The sequence below is a fragment of the Rhinoderma darwinii genome, chromosome 6 (genome assembly GCF_050947455.1).
Source record: "Rhinoderma darwinii isolate aRhiDar2 chromosome 6, aRhiDar2.hap1, whole genome shotgun sequence".
Taxonomy (NCBI): domain Eukaryota; kingdom Metazoa; phylum Chordata; class Amphibia; order Anura; family Rhinodermatidae; genus Rhinoderma; species Rhinoderma darwinii.
Window position 1 is genome coordinate 72,869,468 of NC_134692.1, and position 21,676 is coordinate 72,891,143.

The window sequence follows — 21,676 nt, forward strand, 5'->3', positions numbered from 1 at the left end:
AATTTTCACCTCCCCATTAATTTTCAATTGCAAAGAATTTTGTCCCTTTAGGGTTTTTGTTGTGGACTTCCTTTCTTAATGTTATTGAAGTGTTCTGCTATCATTTTTCGTTTACGAGCTGTTCTTCCCACATACACAAGCCCACACGGAAATTGTAATATATAGATCACACCAAAGGTGTCACAAGTTATAAAATGATTGATATCATAACTTTTTTTCTTCTCTACATCGGAAAATATTTTGCATATAGCTTTTACTTTATTAAAACCAACTTCTTTACAAGCCTTGCATTTCTTACAAGAAAAAAAAGCATTCTACAGATAATAGTAGGCCTGGATACAGATTTTATACAGCTCTTGGTTATTATGTCTTTAATATTTCGAGCCATGCGGTACGTAATGACAGGATTATCCAGTAGTAGTGATCCTAATACTGCATAATTTTTTAGAATATGCCAATTGCGTCTAATAATATTTTTTATTATAGATAAACCTACAGAATAGGAGGTTATGAATGGAACTTTTATCAATTTGTAATTTTTTGCATCTACACTCCGATTAGTATGTTTGTATTACGATTTTTTTTTTTAATGCATTCTGTATAGTCTGAATATCATAATTACGCTCTAAAAGACGTGACCTTATGATTTTAGACTGTGTGGCAAAATTAGGTATTTTTGTACAACTTCTCTTGATTCTTTTTGATTGTCCCTCAGGTATGTTCCGCAACCAAGATTTATGATGACAGCTAGTGTATTCAATGCAGTTATTATGGTCTGTCTGTTAGAGAAAAATTGAGCAGTAGGAATTTTTTCAATTCTTCTAGATCTCTAGATCCCCAAAAAATACTTGAGCCTCACTATGCTCAGAGGTAAAAATTTAATTATATGTTTTATCATTAATATATTTAACAAAAGACAACAAATCCTCAACTTTCCCAACCCAAATGATGAAAATATAGTCTATATAATGCTTATACATTTTTATGTTCTTTAGAAATTGATTAGGGCTCATTCAGAAACAACGCACAGCACACAGCCCCATTGATTTTAACGGGGCTATTCACACATGCGTGAATTTCCAAGCAGCAAGTGTCCATTGCGTGAAACTCACTGGATGTCTTATATTGGTGCATTTTCACGCACTTAGTCACCCATTGAAGTCACTGGGTGAGTGAAAACCATGAACAACACACGGACGCACATCCGTGCGCTGTCCGTGTTTCACACATCAATTACATTGGGGAAAAAAAGTGCTTGCAAGTGCGTGAAAAACACATGCAAAGCACACTGATGAAAAACAACGCACACGGACACATTTACGCGTGTTTTTTACATGCGTAAATCTGTCACGCTCGTGTGAATGTAGCCTTAGAATAAATGTAGTTGTCTTCCCAGACTGCCAAGTACAGATTTGCATAACTAGGTGCGAATTTAGCGCCAATAGCTGTTCCTGCAGTCTGGAAATAGCATTGGGAATTATACCAGAAATAATTTTTCTCCAAACTAAACTTAATTAAATCCAGACTGAAAAGGCTTTCCTCAGTTGTCATATTTTATCCAAATTAAGCAGATGTTGTACAACTTGTAACCCTAAATTGTGCGGTATACAAGTGTATAATGAGGACACATCACATGTACACTAAGGGTATGTTCAAACGCTTAACAAAAAACTTCTGAAAAATACGGCGCTGATTTCAGAGAAAACAGCCTCTGCTTTTCAGGCGTTTTTAAAGCGGAGAATGAAATTTGGAGCTTCTTTTGAGGCTTCTTTTCAGACGTTTTTTGAGGCGTTTTTCATAGTGTTTAATGGAAAATCCAAAAAACGCCTCAAGAAGTGCTACTTCTTTTTACGGAGCGTCTTTTTACACTCCGTTTTTTGACGGCGAAGCGTAAAATAAAGGCTCGTGGAAACAGAACATTGTAATTCCCATTGAAAGCAATGGGCAGATGTTTGTAGGCGTATTAGGGGCGTTTTTTCAGACATAATTTGAGGCGTAAAATGCCTCCATTACGTCTGAAAAGAGGTCGTGTGAACCCAGCCTAAACGATGTACTTATTGACATCAATGTCTGTCATCTCACTAAATAAATAGGTAGAATCTCTGAGATACGACCAGGTCGTTATTACCTTAACCCTGAAGAAAGTGGTCAATATATTCTGAGATATTACATGCTAGTGAATCAATTCCAGCCACAATTGGTCGCAGCAGGTTAGTTATTTTTGCAGACTTTTGGTAAATAATAAATGACAGGAGTCTTTCGACTGTGAGTCAGAACAAGACTCCCTAGATTTCATATGGAGTCTCCTGTTGTTTTTCGCAGCAATCGGCTGCAAGGCATCTAAAGATAAGATGCAATTTTGTCAGGAGAAAGTCACTTTTTTAGGCCATTGCATATCCCAGGGGGCCAAACATTTGTCCCCAGATAGAGTGATAGCAATACGAGATGCTCCTGCCCCAGCCATTCCCAGACACCACCGTGTTTTTCTGTGACTGGTGGGATGGTGTATTTCCAGCCTCCTAAAGCCCCTGACACCAGGTCCAGACTGAATACCTGTCTGCATCCCAACCTCCCTATACTGGGATGTTCAGTTTTGAACCCTGCTTCATTACTTACATGGTCAAAAAGGGGGGAGTAGTGACGAGACTGATCAGTTACGTCTCAGTGAGACACCACGCAATTGCATTGAATTAATGAACTCAGAGCTAGGAGGTCTACAAAATGTGTATTAGACACCCGTAAGTAATCCAGATTGAGTTTTTTGTAGATGGTTCCAGATTCCACCATGAAGGCACCTACAAGACAGGATACGCGATAGTCACGATGCACGAGATAAATCATCCAGAGATGACTACTCCCACCTTTTTCTGCCCAAGAAGCAGGGCTGGAGGCACTTGTTGAGGCTTGTAACCTAGCAAAAGGTAGGACGGCCAACATTTTCACTGACTCTAGGTACGCTTTTGGTATCGCCCACGATTATGGACCCATTGATAGCAGGAACGTTGTTGGATCATCGGGGTAAGCCAAAGAACCTATACACCTGGCAAGGAGAGTATGTGCAGCCAGGTATCAGCAAATTGGCTTGACCCTGGATTCAATAATGCCGCACTAGGTTTGTAGCAGCCTATATGATATGCACATGCCATAACATAGGTAAAACAGCAAAGGTACCTATGAAAAGTGCACCCAGGCCAGATTGCATGTTCTAGAGACTGCAGAACATACAACTACGCAAGGTAGGTGTGTATGAATATGTTCTCGTATGCGTAAACCTGTTCTCAGGGTGGCCTGAAGCCTGGCCAGTATCTTCCCCCACTGCAAAATATGCAGCCAAGAAAATGCTCAGTGAAGTTGTGTGAAGATATGGGGTCACTGAGACCATAGATAGTGACAGGGGAACAGTTTTTACCCCAAGTATTTAACTGGTGTTTGCACAATGACTAAGATTTCAGCAGCTCTCTAGATGTTATCCCAAAGTTAGCATTTTTGTTTGATAACGGTACTAAAGAAGTGTACTGAGGTTCCGTTTCAGGTAAAGTTCTGGATTAGTGTGCCTTAGTATTGGACTATTGGCGGTATGTGTCAGATAAAAGGCGTGGCAGTGTGTTAGAACTGTGTAAATGAGAACTTCTCAGTGGAAATAGATTCGCATTTGAAAAAAATTTTTTTGTTGTGAAAGGAACATTTTAGAAAAGTTCAGATCAGAAACTAAACCTGGATCCGGTCTGTGTGTGCACAATATTATTTTGTTTTGCAGAGGACTAAACCTGCTGTTTGACAAGAAAAGGACCAGATCAATTCCCGCTGACATCAATCAGTGCAGCAGCATTCAAGTGTTCACAGCGAGAGACAAGTAAGTGACGAGGAGGAGGGTAATAATAAATTGTGAGTTATTATGAAGGAAGACGAGATTGTTGGATTTTTTATTTATTATTTCTTTTCACAGTATGGCTTCTGAAATCTCATTAAATGCATCTGGAGTTAGAGTACACGTTTTGTATGTCCAAAATATTTCCTATTTCCTGAGGAAATTTCCGGAGTTATTGAACGTAGTGATGGAGTTAAGAGCCCTATTTTCATTTTTAGAGGAGGTAGAGGGACATAAACACTCCTCTGGACTTAGACCCGTTGCTTTATTTAAAGGCTGCAGTGATCAGTTTTTCAGGGTAGCCTTTTTCTTTAAAACGCTTCCTCGGTATATTTGCTTGTTGTTTGAACTTTGTGATAAACTCTTATATACTAAGTATAGGGAATATTTTGAAGTCATATTTTATATTGGCTACTGTTGTATTCTAGAATACAAAGTGAATGGGAAAATGCTGCAATACCTTGCATAGCCGCTACAAATGTAACAGCGCGTCAAGCAGGAGGAGAAAATAAATCCATGTAAAACAATGAAGGAGGTTGCCTTAAAAAAACTGATTGGTGGGAATACCAAGACCCCCACCGATTGAATATTGACACCCTATCATATAGATAGGTCAACAATTTGAAAAACCTGGACAATCCCTTTAATCTTTCTCTCGACTTCTAATAAGTCAAGAGTAGGTTGTTTGCACAGACAATTATTTACTTTGTCACTACAAGGAAAGGGGATATGATTGTTTTGTAGTTCGGGACACTATTTCTAGTTATTTAAGTAGTGCCTCCCAAGGATTCTTAATTAAAGGCTATGTACACCTTTGAAAAGTTTTTTGTTTTTTCTTATAAAAATGTCCGTCAGTGTGCTTGGTGCAACTTTCTAAATACTTTTGATTAACAATTAATTTTAGTTTTTGAGATACAGCTGATTTGTATCCTGTATACAGAGAAGCTGTATCTTGCGCTGAGACCTCAATCTGTCAGGTCAGCGGGTCCTGGAGCTGTTATCGATCTGAACTGGTCAGTCCCGCTGACAATGATAGACATTTTTATAAAAAAAAACAATTTCAAAAGGCGTACACATCTTTTAAATTGTATCGTGTAACTGTGCAAATAAGGTGATAAACTCGAGTCCACAGCCAGCAGACCTTGGGGCAGCTCCACCAGGTGTGAAAGATGTGACCTCTATGAGGGCATTCTCAAAACCATGAGAGGGGTTAACCAGGGTCTGCATGGGTCGTACGTGTTGGAACGAATTACTATCTAAGTAGGGACTTATAGGATGAGCCGCACTTTGATAACTTATTCAGACTAACAACTAAAAAGAAAAGTACTGATTTCTCAACTTTGAAACTTGAGGTCGGATTACACCACCCTCCTATGTAGCGGCACTGGACCACAAATGTGGTGCACGCCTCAATAGGAACTGGTTCACGGTCCTCAATACTGGGCAATCGAAAATAGACAAGGAGGCAGCACTTCCAAAAAACACTGCTTTAATCACCCATGATTAAAGTGGTCTTTTTTGTAGGTGCTGCCTCCTTGTCTATTTTCTATTACTAAATTTAGGCACATTCGAAGCTTTGAGAAAACTATGGCAATCTTAGAGGACAAAGTCACTCAATATCAGGTTATATGGTCACAATTGCAAGATTCATTCTCATAGTGTTTGCCCCAAGGGGATTACTCCCATCTGATGCGGGGATTCAAATGTTGATGATTTATGCTTCCTTTACGCACTAATGGCCTTCTATTTGACGGATGCTAAATAATTGACATGACCACAGTTATTGTTTTTTGTCCCTCTCCTCCCCTCGTTTTCCCCTTTTTGCTTTCTGTCTTCCATAAAAGTCCTCTTCCCCTTAAACAAGTCCTGACTGCACTGCGTTGCCCAATGTATATGAATCATATTTTCTTTTGAAAGTTTTACGCTTTTCCTCTATTTTTTCATGTAGATCGTTTTTAACCATAGTCATGTGAGCGTTAATTTATCTAAAATGTATTACATTTCCTGACATATATTTAGAGCTAAGCTCCATGTCATTTTATTAGGGTATGAGTAAAGACTGCATAGTCTGAAATGCATCAGCCAAGCCATCTTCACATTTTGTATGTGTGACATTGTTGTTTTTACATGGATACAATAAAAAGGGAGGTTTTAATCAGTTTGAAGACCAGTCTTTGAAACTACTGCTACAGAATTGGACACGCCCACAAATGCTGGGTGAGCGAAACATTTTTGCATTTCTTTAATGGGGTGTCAAAAAAGTGTGTCAGTTTGCATTAACCGTCTCTCAGCAGCATACTATTACGGCACAGGACAGGAAAGGGTTAATTGTAGATATAATACAGCAAAGCAACAAACAAGAGCTGCCAGGAGTTTTATATTATCGCTCATTAATTTCAATAGACGCTGTGTAATACTACATTATGAAATAATTTCAGCTCCCTATTACCTCAGAAGCATCACGCTGACAGTAAGTCAGCACGATCTCGAATGACAGCGCAATATAAAGCTATACCGCCATTAAAATAAAAAATGGCTAAAGCTAATGGACCCACTCAATTAGGATGTCAATAGATGTATGGCTGACTAAAAATGGTCGATATATTTTAGCAGAATAGTTCTAACAGTAAGTTCATAGAATAGATACAATATTATTTAACAATCAGTACACCCTCACTTATTTTTAACAATAAAACATTATATGGAAGTGTTACTGGACAAGGAAAGCCATACATTTACAATAACCTGGATTCCAACACCCTTTTGCTTGCTGCAATTGGCGGCCAATTGCTTCCGCCGATTGTCAAATGCATAAGGTAAGATTCTGTCATTGACAGCATCCAGTTCAGTGTCTCTCTGCAGAAAATGGTCAGAGACCACTCGTGTTGATCTTATATTTATTTTTTTCCAATATATTTTTTATTATTGTTGAATTATACCAAAGTACTACATAACAGAAAAAAAATTGTATCAAAATTAACATTATATGCCAACAAAGCGTTATATAGTACAAACATTATCCCCATAGGGATTTATTGACATTCAATCCCTGAGATCCCTGGGAAACAACTCAGAATAGCCAGTTCATGGGGCAAACCATCATGTGAACTCAGTATTCCGAGATCACACCAATGACAACACTAAACTGGCCAATTACTTAATCCGAAAGAAAGTTAATTTAATAATCGTGAATAAAGAACCTCCCGAGCATTGCCATCCTGCCGTCCACAGGCCCTCTTAGGGATAATAGACACAATTAGAGAGACTTTAATACATAAACAACAACAACCCCAATAAAACCCTATAAACTATCCTGTGGTGGTGGTGGTGGTGGGGGGGGGGGGGGGGAACAAAATAAAAAACACACCTTACTTGATCAGCTACTCACACAAATTACGTAAAAAGCTATTGATCCAGGCCTAGGGTCTTTTTCTGTTCGGGGGATAATTCCGCTGTCCATCTATCCCATAACTTATAGAAAAAGTTTTCCTCTTCCTCCTTATTTGATGTTAGATAATATATTCATTGCAAGAGCATAACTCTAGTCACCCTTCTATTCTCTATTCATATGACAGCGCTGCATGCTCCTCTTGCATTGGCCTCAGCAGATATGGCTTGCATGTGACTTCCTGTTTGTACAGTGTGCATCGCGGAATCTCAGGTAAGTATATGGGGGAGGCCTTGCGGTGACTAATGTGTAAAGGGAAGCACCAGCCTTGCTGTGATGTGTGTGTGTGTGTGTTTCAGTCTCGCTGTGAGTAGCGTGTTAACGGGGAGGGAGTTCTGCTGTGACTAGCGTATAAAAAGGTGAGGTAGAAAAAAGAAACACGGCGCCGCAAATCAGAATCTGATGAAATAGTAATAAAATTGGGTCGATGAGACAATTCCGCTCACCTCGGGTGGTGGACACCAAGGAGGTGTCAACAAAGCTTAGGAAGCTGCAGCCAGGTCCACAACACAGCCAAACGAAGTTTGCTGTCGGTTTGTAGTAGTTTTAGGAGTAGGAAAAACGGGACCAACGGCGCTGCTTCAATCTTTAGGCGATACACAATACACAACCAACGTAGTGGATTAAGTGTATAAGGTTTAATTGTTGATAGGCTACGCGTTTCGACGTCGAACTGACGTCTTCCTCAGGCCAATACAGACTGTGCGGTTCCTGCCCTATTTATACATCAGGGCGAGGAATAAGACCGCCAGTTATAATGGGTCAAAGGTCACATGAGATACAGAAATATAAACAACAGAAGAAAGAAGCAGCATTTAAAAGCAATTACAAGTGTCATAATACGATAAGAATAAACGGGATTAACAACATGTTTAAAAGCTGTTTTTAAAAATCTTAGTTAAACTGACAGATCAGTACCGTGTTTTCAAGAGAGATTTATATGACAGCCAAAAACTATATTTATGTATAGAAATGTGGGTGAATAAACGATCATATATTAAAGATTTGCTTATGTCTGAGTTTTATTGTGTTTTGAATAATGTTAACGGAAGAAACAAATGTAGCCCAAGAACTGCTGAGTCAGAGCGTCCTTGGTTACTAGGAGTCAGAAGGAACTCCGGAAGCCGTAGGGGAACACAAAGGTTTGAATGGACCGCATGTTTGGACCGCACAGGTATATAATAATGGTTGGGAGCGTCCTTGGTTACTGGTAGTCAAGAACACAAAACTGTCACGGGGGAAAGAAAGACTTACGCTGGATCGCACAGTAAACTACATTAGGTCGCGGGACTCCGCGCCAAGAGATCTAAACGAGGCACCTGCATCGGAACTGGTGAGTGGCAGGACTTTATGTTACTGGGATATTGTTATTTATGAATTACTATGGATCTCTTTCATTAATATCAGAATAGGTAAATGGTTATTTTTTAAAAACAGAATAGGTAAATGGTTATTTTTTTAAAAAAGAACCTAAAAAGTTAAAAAGTTGGCAAATGTGCCTGGATTGGTATCGATTAAATTAATTTTGTATGGCGATAACATATATGTTTGTAAAAGTTTATAGAAAGACCGAAAAATTCTTTTTTTGGAAATAAAATAACCTATTAAGAGAATTTGTACATACAATGGGGGACGGGATTTCAAGCTCATTAATATTACGGACTAGGGTTATTCTCATCTTGGATGTCAAGGGTAGATAGTTAAAGAACCTCTTATAGTTGCGGCTATGTTTGCTGTATTGGTTATTTACTTATTTTTATTTTTATTCTAAGGATGACTCAGTAAGGTCATTCAGACCATTTGGATGTAGGGTTTCCAATTTAAAAATCCAATAATTCTCCCTCTGCTTTAGCTTGATAAATCTATTGGGTAGGTCCAATGATATCTGTTCGATTGGGGTGACCTTAATCTCGGAAAAATTGCACTTGTGTTTATACATACAGTGACGGGATACACTTTGTTTTAAAAAAACCCTCGTGACATTAGACCTGTGGTTATTAATTCGGTTCCTTAGGGTTTGTGTGGTTCGGCCCACATATTGCAGATTGCAAGTGCACTGAAGTAGATAAATGACATAGGAGCTACCGCAATTTAAAAAATCTTTTATCATGAATTTTTCCCCTGTTTTTATGGAGTAATATTCTCTGCAATTGTTTGAAATGTTATTACAGCATAAACATCTGCTTTGGCCGCATTTAAAGGAACCTTTCAGATTTGGGAGTAAACAGTGATTTATTCTTTTGGCATTCCGCAGTTTGCTCGGGGCTATTAGGTTTTTTATTGTTTTCGCCCGTCTATATGTAATAATAGGTTTCGCTGGTATTAAGGGTTTTAAAAGAGGGTCGTTTGTTAAGATATGCCAGTGTTTTTTAAAAACGGTGGCTATGGTATTACTCTCTTTATTGAATGTAGTTATAAAATTGGTTTTAACCCTCTCACTGCTTGATTTTGGCTTAGTGTTTGTAAGTTTCAATTGGATACATTCTTTTTGTGTTAGACTTTGGGCTTTTAATTCAGCACCTTCGATGAGACTTTTTGGAAAACCTTTTTCATGGAATCTCTGCTTTAAAATCCCACATTCCTGGTTAAAGGTTAGATTATCTGAGCAGTTCTTTCTAATTCTTCTATATTTTCCGAACGGGATATTTTTGAGCCACGGGGGGTAGTGAGCACTTTTAAAATCGAGATAACTATTCACGTCCACCATTTTGAAATGAGTTTTTGTTGTAAAAAGGCCATTTTTCTTACCAATTGTCAGATCTAAAAAGTCAATGTTCGTTTCTGAGAAATTATGAGTAAATGAGAGGCCAAAAGTATTATTATTTAAAATATCCATAAAATCATTGGCTGTACTAACGTCGCCATTCCATATAAAAAACAGGTCATCGATGAATCACCTATAAAATAGAATTCTGTTTCTAAATGCATGCTTACTTAGAATGAGGGCTTCCTCGAACGCCCCCATATATAAGTTTGCATAAGAGGGTGCCAATCTTGTCCCCATTGCACATCCCTTTATTTGTTTGTAAAATTTCCCATCAGAATTGAAAGTATTATGGGTTAGTATAAACTCTACGCATTCCATGATAAAATTAATTTGAGTGTTGGGATACCGTAGATCAGTTGCAAGGTAGTCTAAGGTGACTTGTGCACCCTGTGTATGTGGGATATTAGTGTATAAAGAAGATACGTCCGCCGTGAGAAAGTTGATATTAGAAATATCGCAGGTTGAATGTAATTGGAAAAGATCTCTTATGAGATGTGTTGAATCTTTAAGAAAAGATGGCAATTCGGAAACTAAGGGTTGAAGGTGGATGTCTACAAAATGTGATAGGTTGCTTGTTAAAGAACCTATTCCTGAAATTATTGGTCGGCCGGGTGGATTATGAAGAGCTTTATGGATTTTGGGAAGATGGTACATGAATGGGATGGATGGAAACGGAACGGTCAAAAACATTTTTTCTTTTTTGCATATCAGGTTTTTGGTGAATGCAGTTTCGATCAGGGCTTTATATTCTATTTCAAATTCAGGGATTGGATTGTGTTTAAGTTCCTCGTAATATAGAGTGTCTGATAGTAATCTCTGCGCTTCTTTCAAATAATCGGATCGATCTTGTATGACAATGCCTCCCCCTTTATCTGCGGACCTAATTACTATGTCCTGGTTGTTCTGTAGATTTTTTAGAGCTCTACGTTGGGAAAAGGATAGATTGTCCCGTCTGCGTCCTGATGGGAACGGGTTTTCACCCACCCACCTACCTAGTAAGTATGGCCTTTTTGGTGGTTTTGATATCTATGTCCCATTTTTTCTGTTTGTATTTCCAAAAAAAGAATTTTTCGGTCTTTCTATAAACTTTTACAAACATATATGTTATCGCCATACAAAATTAATTTAATCGATACCAATCCAGGCACATTTGCCAACTTTTTAACTTTTTAGGTTCTTTTTAAAAAAAATAACCATTTACCTATTCTGTTTTTAAAAAATAACCATTTACCTATTCTGATATTAATGAAAGAGATCCATAGTAATTCATAAATAACAATATCCCAGTAACATAACGTCCTGCCACTCACCAGTTCCGATGCAGGTGCCTCGTTTAGATCTCTTGGCGCGGAGTCCCGCGACCTAATGTAGTTTACTGTGCGATCCAGCGTAAGTCTTTCTTTCCCCCGTGACAGTTTTGTGTTCTTGACTACCAGTAACCAAGGACGCTCCCAACCATTATTATATACCTGTGCGGTCCAAACATGCGGTCCATTCAAACCTTTGTGTTCCCCTACGGCTTCCGGAGTTCCTTCTGACTCCTAGTAACCAAGGACGCTCTGACTCAGCAGTTCTTGGGCTACATTTGTTTCTTCCGTTAACATTATTCAAAACACAATAAAACTCAGACATAAGCAAATCTTTAATATATGATCGTTTATTCACCCACATTTCTATACATAAATATAGTTTTTGGCTGTCATATAAATCTCTCTTGAAAACACGGTACTGATCTGTCAGTTTAACTAAGATTTTTAAAAACAGCTTTTAAACATGTTGTTAATCCCGTTTATTCTTATCGTATTATGACACTTGTAATTGCTTTTAAATGCTGCTTCTTTCTTCTGTTGTTTATATTTCTGTATCTCATGTGACCTTTGACCCATTATAACTGGCGGTCTTATTCCTCGCCCTGATGTATAAATAGGGCAGGAACCGCACAGTCTGTATTGGCCTGAGGAAGACGTCAGTTCGACGTCGAAACGCGTAGCCTATCAACAATTAAACCTTATACACTTAATCCACTACGTTGGTTGTGTATTGTGTATCGCCTAAAGATTGAAGCAGCGCCGTTGGTCCCGTTTTTCCTACTCCTAAAACTACTAGCGTATAAAAAGGTGGGAGTCCTGCTGTGATTATTGGGTGGTAGGGTGGGTAGATAAAGTACTTCTGTCTGAATGAGGTTGGGCTGGGGGAAACTTTGCTTTGACCACTGGGAGGGGAGATGTGGTTTAGGGGGCAAATCTAGCTGTGACTACAGGGGAAATGGGGATAGGATGGGCTGTGAGGTATACCTAGTTGTGGCTAAGGAGAAGGAGTAGAATGGGGCTAAACCTTGCTGTGACTACTAGGAGGAGAGGTACGCTGAGGGTAAACCTTGCTGTGATCACTGGTAGTGTAATTGAGCTGCAGGAAAAACATGTTGTGACTAATGGAAGAGAGAAGGCTGTGCCTACTGAGGATTTGGGGGTATGCACTGACAACTAGCACAGGACATAATTTAGAGGGTAAATTCACATAGGGTTGTAATGGTGTTGGCATTACAGCATCATAACAAAACTTAATGTAAACACTTGGCCAATGACACTTGTGAAGGGAAACATACCTTTATTAAGGAAGTGATAACAATTGCACCAGCATTCACCATTGGGTTGTGTGGTTTATCTGTGATGAATAAACAGACAGCAACATTTTAGATATATGAATATTAATATTTCTCTTCAGTGAAAAAAAAACCATAAAATGTTAGACCAAATCAAATTCTGTAACATTTAAATACAGTAAATGTTGATGTACATTATTAAATCCATATTTACTACTTCAATGACTCTCAACCCTACTACCACGGAGGAATCCCTAAAAATGGTTTCATTCCAAGGGAACTCCGACACAACCACTTATATCTCAAACATATATGTTGCTAGAAAAGGTGAAGAGTCAGAGCTTTGTTCAGGCTATTTTTCAAAAGATACGCAGACAAGGAGTAGTATGTTTCAAATATGATTTTTTTAATTTATAAATCAAGATGTACAGCAATACATTCCAGGTGGTGCACCGGCACTTTATGAATGTTAGGAAATCTCCGTCACTTTTAGGTTATCATGACTACAAGCTTCTGGGTGGCCCTTGTTTGAGATGCAAAGCCAATCTTATTTCTCTGTCTGCAACCTATCCGGGTCAAGAGTGGAGTATTCAAATCTGTTCTGTTTTTTCATTGTTGCTTGTGATTTTCTTGTGTATGCATGTGTCTGATCAAGCTCCTGGTTACACCCTGAAACTTGAAACACCTTGACTACTTGGACTCTTTGAACTGGACTTCGGCTTTGTTTTAGGATTTACCCTCCTCTCACTGATTTGCATATTCTGCTCACAGCTGCTTTTGACCTCTGCAACTCCTGGTATTCTTCTGTTTTGCGATTTGGACTTTTAGTCTCTCCTGGTTTGAACTCTGCTTGTTGATCACCCCTCTGGCTTTCTGGTTATCCGTTCTGGTATTGCGTGCAAGTGCACCTCCTGTCCAACACCTTATTCTGTTAAAGCAACCTGGGTTCTATGCGGCCAAATCCAACCGGCCTTGCAGCAGGCTCTGGTGAAGACCACAGAATAGCCTTAGACTCTACTGACCAGAGTGGTGACGGACTTGAGGTAGCTGATTTGCTTGTACGCTTGATCTAGACAGTCTCCAGCCTTTGGTGAAATGCTCATATAGGAATTCCATAAACTTTTACTCTGGGGAATTGCTCAAGTAGTGATTCATTGACAATGAATACAGCCCTGAAATGTGTTGCTAAAGATATAGCCATCTTTACTTTTAACGCATTAAATACACAGTGTCAAACAACTCTTGACTTTTTAAATGGCTTCTTAATGGCTCTTGTTGTGTGATATCATGCTGCAGCAAGTTATCAGTCAAGATAAAGATGGCTAATAGGTTGTCAAAAATGTGTTTTTAACCTGTTGCATACCTGTGCCGCAAAAGTATGGCACACGCCGCTTATTGAAGCAGACCTGCGTCGTACTATTGCGGGGCAAGAATAACCGGTCACTATGTGAAATCACATAGTGATAACACAACGAAGGAAGCTGTCATTGACCGCCAAATGTCTCCGTTACCGGCCTGGGGATCAATCAGCAGGCCCCCATGCCGGCAATTGCTGTGATTGCTCAGTTTTCAGAGACTGACCAATCACGGCCGTCTGTGACGTTGTCTACAGGAGAAAGCTACTGTCACTTTCTCTGATCTCCTCATTTCTGTGAGATCCGTGAGGAGATCAGAGAAAGACATGTAAAAAAAACACAAAAAAAAACTTTTTATTAACCACTTCCCGCAAATGGGCGTATAGTAACGCCCTGAGGATAAAGCGGGCACAGGAGCTGTGTGCGCTTCATCTTTAGCGGGTGTCGGCTGTAATATACAGCCGACATCCCACTGCAACGGCGGCGATCACGGTTCCCTCCGATCGCGGTCGTTTAACCCCTTAAATGCCGCTGTCAATAGCGACAGTGGCATTTAAGTGATTGATACAGAGGGAGAGGGCTCCCTCTGCAACCCATTGGCCCCCCCGCAAAAAATTGTGGGGTGACGATGGTTGCTATGGCAACCAGGAAGTGTAGCAACGACTTCCTGGTCGGCCAGGGACGGAAGACTATTAGGTTCTGCCAAAGGCAGGACCTAATAGACTGACAGTTGTAAAATGACAGTTACAATACACTGCGCTACATAAGTAGTGCAGTGCATTGTACAGGGGATCAGAAGATCAGATCTTCAAGTCCCCAAGTGTAAAAACTAAAGTTTTAGGAAAATAAATAAATAAAAGTTTTATCTAATAAAAGTTAATAATTATTATTCATCTAATAAAAACCCGCCCTGTTTCCTTGATCAAGTCCTTGATAGTTAGAAAAAAAAAAACTATACATAGGATATCTCAGGATATGGTGACACTAAGACATTATTTTATTTAGTAAAAAAGTGTTTTTAGTGTGTAAAAGTAGTAAAACAATTAAAAACAATACAAATTTGGTATTGCCATAATCGTATCGAACCGCAGAATAAAGTAAACATGTGGTTTATACTGCACAGAGAACGCCGTTAAAAATGTATAAAAAAAACAGTGAAAGAATTTCTGTTTTGTGGTCTCCTCACCTCCCAAAAAATTTAATAAAAACTGATCAAAAAAAGTCGCATGTAGCCAAAAATGATACTTCTAAAAACTACAGCTCGTCCCATGAAAATCAAGCACTCACACAGCTCGTCAACGAAAAATAAAAACTTATGACTCTCTAAACACAATAATGCAAAACGACGGCCCAGAGAAATTTATATGTGCAGCAGTTCTTCACCTAAAAGCCCACGTGATTATTTGCTAGCCCCCACTGGTAGACCCTGTAAATGCAGCGGAAACTATGACATTTTGGCATCTGTGCTACATATGGGGCTAGTGAAGAAGTCAAAGATTAGGCAATGCGGGAGTGCGGATATTTTGTACAATCCCACGGACACCCTTTGGAAGTGCGACTCCTGCACCCAAAAATCCGGCCTGTGCATAAAGGATTGGTTCAAAGCGGACGTCACTATCCATGGATAATTAATTTTATTATTCAGTTAGCCAATTATTGCATCATCCTATTATGACCTGATGTTCTCTGCCCAGTTTACATATACCCTGATGTACTCCGTCCAGATTAGATATACCCTGATGTACTCCGCCCAGCTTACATATACCCTGATGTACTCCGCCCAGCTTACATATACCCTGATGTACTCCACACAGTTTACATATACCCTGATGTACTCTGCCCAGTTTACATACACCCTGATGTACTCCACACAGCTTACATATACCCTGATGTACACCTCACAGCTTACATATACCATGATGTACTCCAAGCTTACATATACCCTGATGTACATATGCCTTCACATTATAAACTGAATCACCAGTAAAACACGAAACAAAACTACTACCAAGCAAAATGTGCTCTCCAAAAGCCAAATGGCGCACCTTCTAGGGCTGTACTCTTCTGGAGAACCCACTTAACAATTTATGGAGTGTGTGTCTCCAGTGGCACAAGCTGGGCACAACACATTGGGAAATGAAATAGAATATATGTGGGAAATGGCAATTTTCAATCTGCAACATCTATTTTATACGAATTTCTGCAAAACCTGTGGGGTCAAAATGCTCACTACACCTCATGATAAAATTCCTTAAAGGGGTGTAGTTTCCCAAATGGGGTAACTTCTCGGGGGGTTTTCACTGTACTGGTACCTCAGCGCAATGCAACATGGCGTCAAAAACCAACATTGTAAAATCCCCACTCCAAAAACTAGATTGTGCTTTTTCCCTTTAGACCCTTGCCGTGTGTCCAAAAAGCAGTTTACAACGACACATGCGGTATTTCCTTACTCAGGAGGAATTGTGTAACAAATTTTGGGGTGTCTTTTCTCCTGTATTCCTTGTGGAAATTAAAAATGATAAGCTAAAACGTCATATTATTGGAAAAAAAATATTTTTTCATTTTCACGTCCCGATTGTAATAAAATCTATAAAACACCTGAGGGATCAAAATGCTCACTACACCTCCAATTTAATTCTTTGAGGGGTATGGTCTCCAAAATGGGATCACACCTGGAGACTTTCTACTGTACTGGTACTTCAGGGTCTCTGCAAATGCGACATGGCCCCCAGAAACCATTTCAGCAAAATCTGCTCTGCAAAATCTGCTCTGCAAAATCCAAATGGCGCTCCTTCACTCTGGAGCCCAGCCGTGGTTCCATACAGCAATTTATTACCACATATGGGGTATTCCTGTAATCAGGAGAAATTGCTTTACAAATGCTTTTTCTCCTTTATTCCTTGTAATAATTAGAAAATTCTATGTTTCTTCAGAAAATATGTAGATTTTCATCTTCACAGACTAATTCAAATAAATTCATAAAAAAAACCTGTTGGGTCAAAATGCTAACTATACCACTAGAAAAATTCTTTGAGGGGTGTAGTTTCCAAAATGGGGTAACTTTTGGGGGGTTTCCACTGTTTAGGTCCCTCCAGTGCATTGCAAACGCGACATGGCACAGAAAGCCATTCCAGTAAAATCTGCGCTCCAAAATGCAAATGGCGCCCCTTCCCTTCTGAGCACTGCCGTGGGTCCAAACAACAATTTATTTCCACATATGGGGTATTTCCGTAATTGTGAAAAATTGCTTTACAAATTTTGGGGTGTTTTTTCTCCTTTATTCCTTGCAAAAATTAGAAAATTCTATATGTTTCCAGAAAAAAAAGTAGATTTTCATTTTCACAGACTAATTCAAATAAATTTAGCAGAAAAATCTGTTGGGTCAAAAATGCTAACTATACCCCTAGATAAATTCCCTGAGGGGTGTCGTTTCCAAAATGGGGTCACTTATGGGGGGTATCCACTGTTTTGACACCACAAGACCTCTTCAAACCTGACATGTGCCTAAAATATATTCTAATAAAAACGAGGGCCCAAAATCCACCAGGTGATCCTTTGCTTCTGAGGCCTGTGTTTCAGTCCATTACCACACTAGAGACACATGTGAGATATTTCTAAAAACTGCAGAACATGGAAAATAAATATTGAGTAACGTTTCTCTGGTAAAACCTTCTCTTGCAGAAAAAAATGGATTAAAACTGATTCTCTGCAAAAAAAAATGAAATTTGTAAATTTCACCTCCACTTTGCTGTAATTCCTGTGAAGCACCTAAAGGGTTAAGAAACTTTCTAAAAGCTGTTTTTAATACTTTAAGGGGTTAGTTTTTTAAAATGGGGTGATTTATGGGGGGTTTCTAATATAGAAGGCCCTCAAAATCAGTTTAGGACTGAACTTGTCCCTAAAAAAAAATAGCCTTTTGACATTTTCTTGAAATTGTGAGGAATTGCTGCTAAAGTTCTAAGCCTTGTAACGTCCTTGAAAAAGAAAAGAATGTTCAAAAAACGACGCCAACATAAAGTAGATATATGGGATATGTAAACTAGTAACTATTTTGTATGGTATAACTATCTGTCTTACAAGCAGATACATTTAAATTTAGAAAAATGCAAATTTTTAAAAATTGTCTCTAAATGTTGGTGGTTTTTACAAATAAACACTGAATGTATCGACCAAATTTTACCACTAACTTACAGTCCAATGTGTCACGAGAAAACAATCTCAGAATCGCTTGGATAGGATAAAGCATTCCGGAGATATTACCACATAAAGTGACACAAGTCAGTTTTGAAAAAAATGGCCTGGTACATAAGGCGAAAACAGGCTGTGTCCTTAAGGGGTTAAACCTTTAAAGGCTATGTACACCTTTGACATCGTTGTTTTGTTTTTTTTAAATAAAATTGTGTGATCAAAATCAGCGTGATTGGTGCAACTTCCTAAATACATTTTATAAAAAATTATTTTTACTACTTGAGATACAGCTGTTTTGTATTCTATATACAAAGCAGCTGTATGGTTCGCTAAGACCTGCATCTGTCAGGTCCGCAGGACTGACGGGTTCAGTGACAGCGGGTCCTGCGCACCTGTTATTGATCACATCTATGTTATGAACTTAGAGGTGATCGTTAAGAGCTCGACCTCACGTATATGGAATTCAGAGCAAGATACAGCTGCTCTGTATACAGGATACAAAGCAGCTGTATCACAAAGAGTAAAAATAATATTTTATAAAAATGTATTTAGAAAGTTGCACTAATCATACTGATGCACAATTTTATTAAAAAAACAACAACAAAAAACACTGTCAAAGGTGTACATAGCCTTTAACCCCTTAATGAGCAGCCTATTTTAAACCTTAATGACCAAGCCATTTTTTACGTTTTTCCATCGTCGCATTCCAAGAGCTATAACTTTTTTATTTTGTGTCGACATAGCTGTATAAGGTCAAGTTGTATTTTTTAATAGCACCCTTTTGAGGTACATATTATTTATTGATTAACTTTTATTAACTTTTTTTTTGGGGGGGGGGGGAGGGATAGAAAAAAAACTGAAATTTTGCCACTCTTTATCACGTCCTAAATCTACGCCGTTTACCGTGTGGTATAAATAACACAATAACTTTATTCAGCGGGTTGTTAGGAAAGTCAGGATTCACAGAAAACAGCAATTTTTCCATATTTTTTTACGGCGTTCACCGTGCAGGTTAAATAATGTAATAGCTTCAGCCATGATTAAGGACGCTTGGAGCGTCTGAAACGCATAGGCTTTCTATCTACCACTACCACAATTTTTTCCCCACAACATCAGGATGTCACACCGTGCTCCTTATTCCTGATTTTAACCTGCCAAACATACTGGCTAATTAAACTTGGAATTATTTCTTCCATTTTAATTAACTGTCCGTGCTGGATTCAACCCAATTTCTCGGGGTCTATATAGTCTTATCGCCGGGTGTCGGTGGGGGAGAGAGGGAGCTCCCTCCCTCTCTCCAAAACAACTCAGATGCGGTGCACGCTATTGAGCACTGCATCTGAAGGGTTAAACAGGTGAGATCGATACTTATATCGATCTCACGCGTTCGAGCAGGGAAGCCCACAGCTCTCAGCTACATCTGGCAGCTGAGAGCAGGGAGATTTGAAAGTTCCCTGCTCTGTTTATTTATCCTGATGCAGTGCCGTAAAAAGCCTTATGCATCAGAATAAAGCCCATTAGTGGCCGACGTGAAAAGGCGTATTGGCGGTCACTAATGGGTTAACATACACTCCTCAACATTGAAACTGCAACACCAAGAAGGGCAAGCCGTAAGGTTATGCAAATAGAAGTAGCAGGTGTCGCTAGGATCTGCATAAGATCAAATTTTCAATCACCTAAATCCAATCTGTGGCATGTGGGAGGGGCATGAAAGCCAGATTGAAAGCAAAGTCTTTTATCCACAAACCTCAAAAATTGGATCAAGTGGTGTGGGATGATTGTGCGATGCCTCTTGTTCGTCGACGTGCCAGTTATGACCACTTGTCGCAAACGGAGAGGGACTGAACCGTTGAACTGAGTTGACCTTGGTTTATCACTCTGGCTGATCTTGCGTGTCCCGGAGGTTTGGAGAACAACAACGAATGGTAATGACAGCAAGAGGTGTGCAGAGGCGAACCTCTGCATGGACGGATCGTCTGATTGGAAGAATGGCACATACTGATCAATTCTGTACTGCAAGTTAAATTGGACGCCACATCCCAAGCCTAGGGCGGCAACCAGTTTCGACACAAACCATCAGAAGGCATTTGCACAACATTAGGCTACGAGCCAGACATCCAGCTACATGTGTTCCATTGACCATTTGCCATCACGCTCAAAGGCTATCATGGTGCACAGCAAGATGGCAATGGAGGCTGAAATTAAGGTCTAGCCTCTTCAGCGATGAGTCCCGCTTTTGTCTTGGACGCAATAATACCCGGGGACTGGTCTGGAGATCACGTGGGCAAAGCCATGAATTCTGAATAAATCAAGATGTTTGGAATATTTTGTTACCATTTTTTTATAATTTGCATATCTTTAACAGTCTATTGACCCTGTGATTTCCACAATTCCAAAACGTTTCCTTCTTGGTGTTGCAATTTCAATGTTGAGGAATGTATTCAAAGGTTTCAATCATGTCTCCATTCTCCCTTAAGGCTATACTATGTTCTTGTCATATGCATCTAGACCTCTTGATTTCTGCCATGATTTTGTTTGCCTTGGCAGCAGCTGTCTGGCTCAGTAAAATGGTTTAGTACAATTGTTTAGTACAATGGTGCAGCCATTCTTTCTAAACAGAGGGTAGTACACATAAAGCTGCATGAGCCAGTCACCCAGATAGTATCGGTGTGTGACGTACATGAAGTAAATGCTGTTGAATGAAGGGGTCAGGTTCTAAGGACTAATGTAATAGGGGAGCAAAGAAAAGGAGTCAAATTAGGGAATGTTATAAGCCTTTCTAAAAAGATGTGTTTTCAGGGCACGCTTAAAACTGTAATTGTTGGGAACTAATCTGATTGTCCAGGTAGCGCATTCCAGAGGACTGGTGCCACACAAGAAAAATCTTGGACGAGAGTTGGAGGTGCGGATTATGGCAGAACGTAGAGCACAAGTAGGGTGGTAGGCAGAAATGAGGAAGGAGATGTAAGTAGGTGTAGCACTGTGGAGAGCTTTGTGGGTGATAGTAACAAGTCAAAATTGTATTCTAAAAGGAAATAGGAAACCAGTTCATTGACTGGCACAGGGTAGAGGCATTGGTGTAGTGGTTGGCCAGAAAGATGAGCCTGGCTGCGGCTTTCAGGATGGATTGGAGAGGGGAGAGTTTAGCGATGTAATGTCCGTGGCTGCGGGCTGTCAGCTCCAATCTCCTCCTGACAGCCGCAGCCACGAGTCGACAAGCGCTGGTCCCAGCCTCCTCCTCAGGAGACGCCAGTGCCCGCTTCCACTCACCCCAGCCGAATCCCGTAGCGTGCGCACGCTCATGCCCGCTCTTAAAGGGGCAGCGCGCGTACCAGACTTTTGATTAACTTTGACCCGTGAGTACTCTGGTCTATAAGAGGGGTCCAGCCCCCTGCTTCTATGCCTGAGCGTTGTTGATGTTTCCTAGTTTGTCTATGTGATTGCCTCC

General features: G+C 39.6%; 1 protein-coding gene across 2 annotated transcripts in view; it reads right to left on the reverse strand.

Moving 5' to 3' along the window:
- GLS (glutaminase) overlaps window positions 1–21,676 on the reverse strand; it is a 413,780-nt gene that overhangs the window by 292,390 nt on the left and 99,714 nt on the right. For both annotated transcript variants that reach the window (XM_075829939.1, XM_075829940.1), the window contains exon 7: window positions 12,689–12,747. In XM_075829939.1, the coding sequence (XP_075686054.1) occupies window positions 12,689–12,747 (59 nt within the window). The remainder of the gene's footprint in view (window positions 1–12,688; window positions 12,748–21,676) is intronic.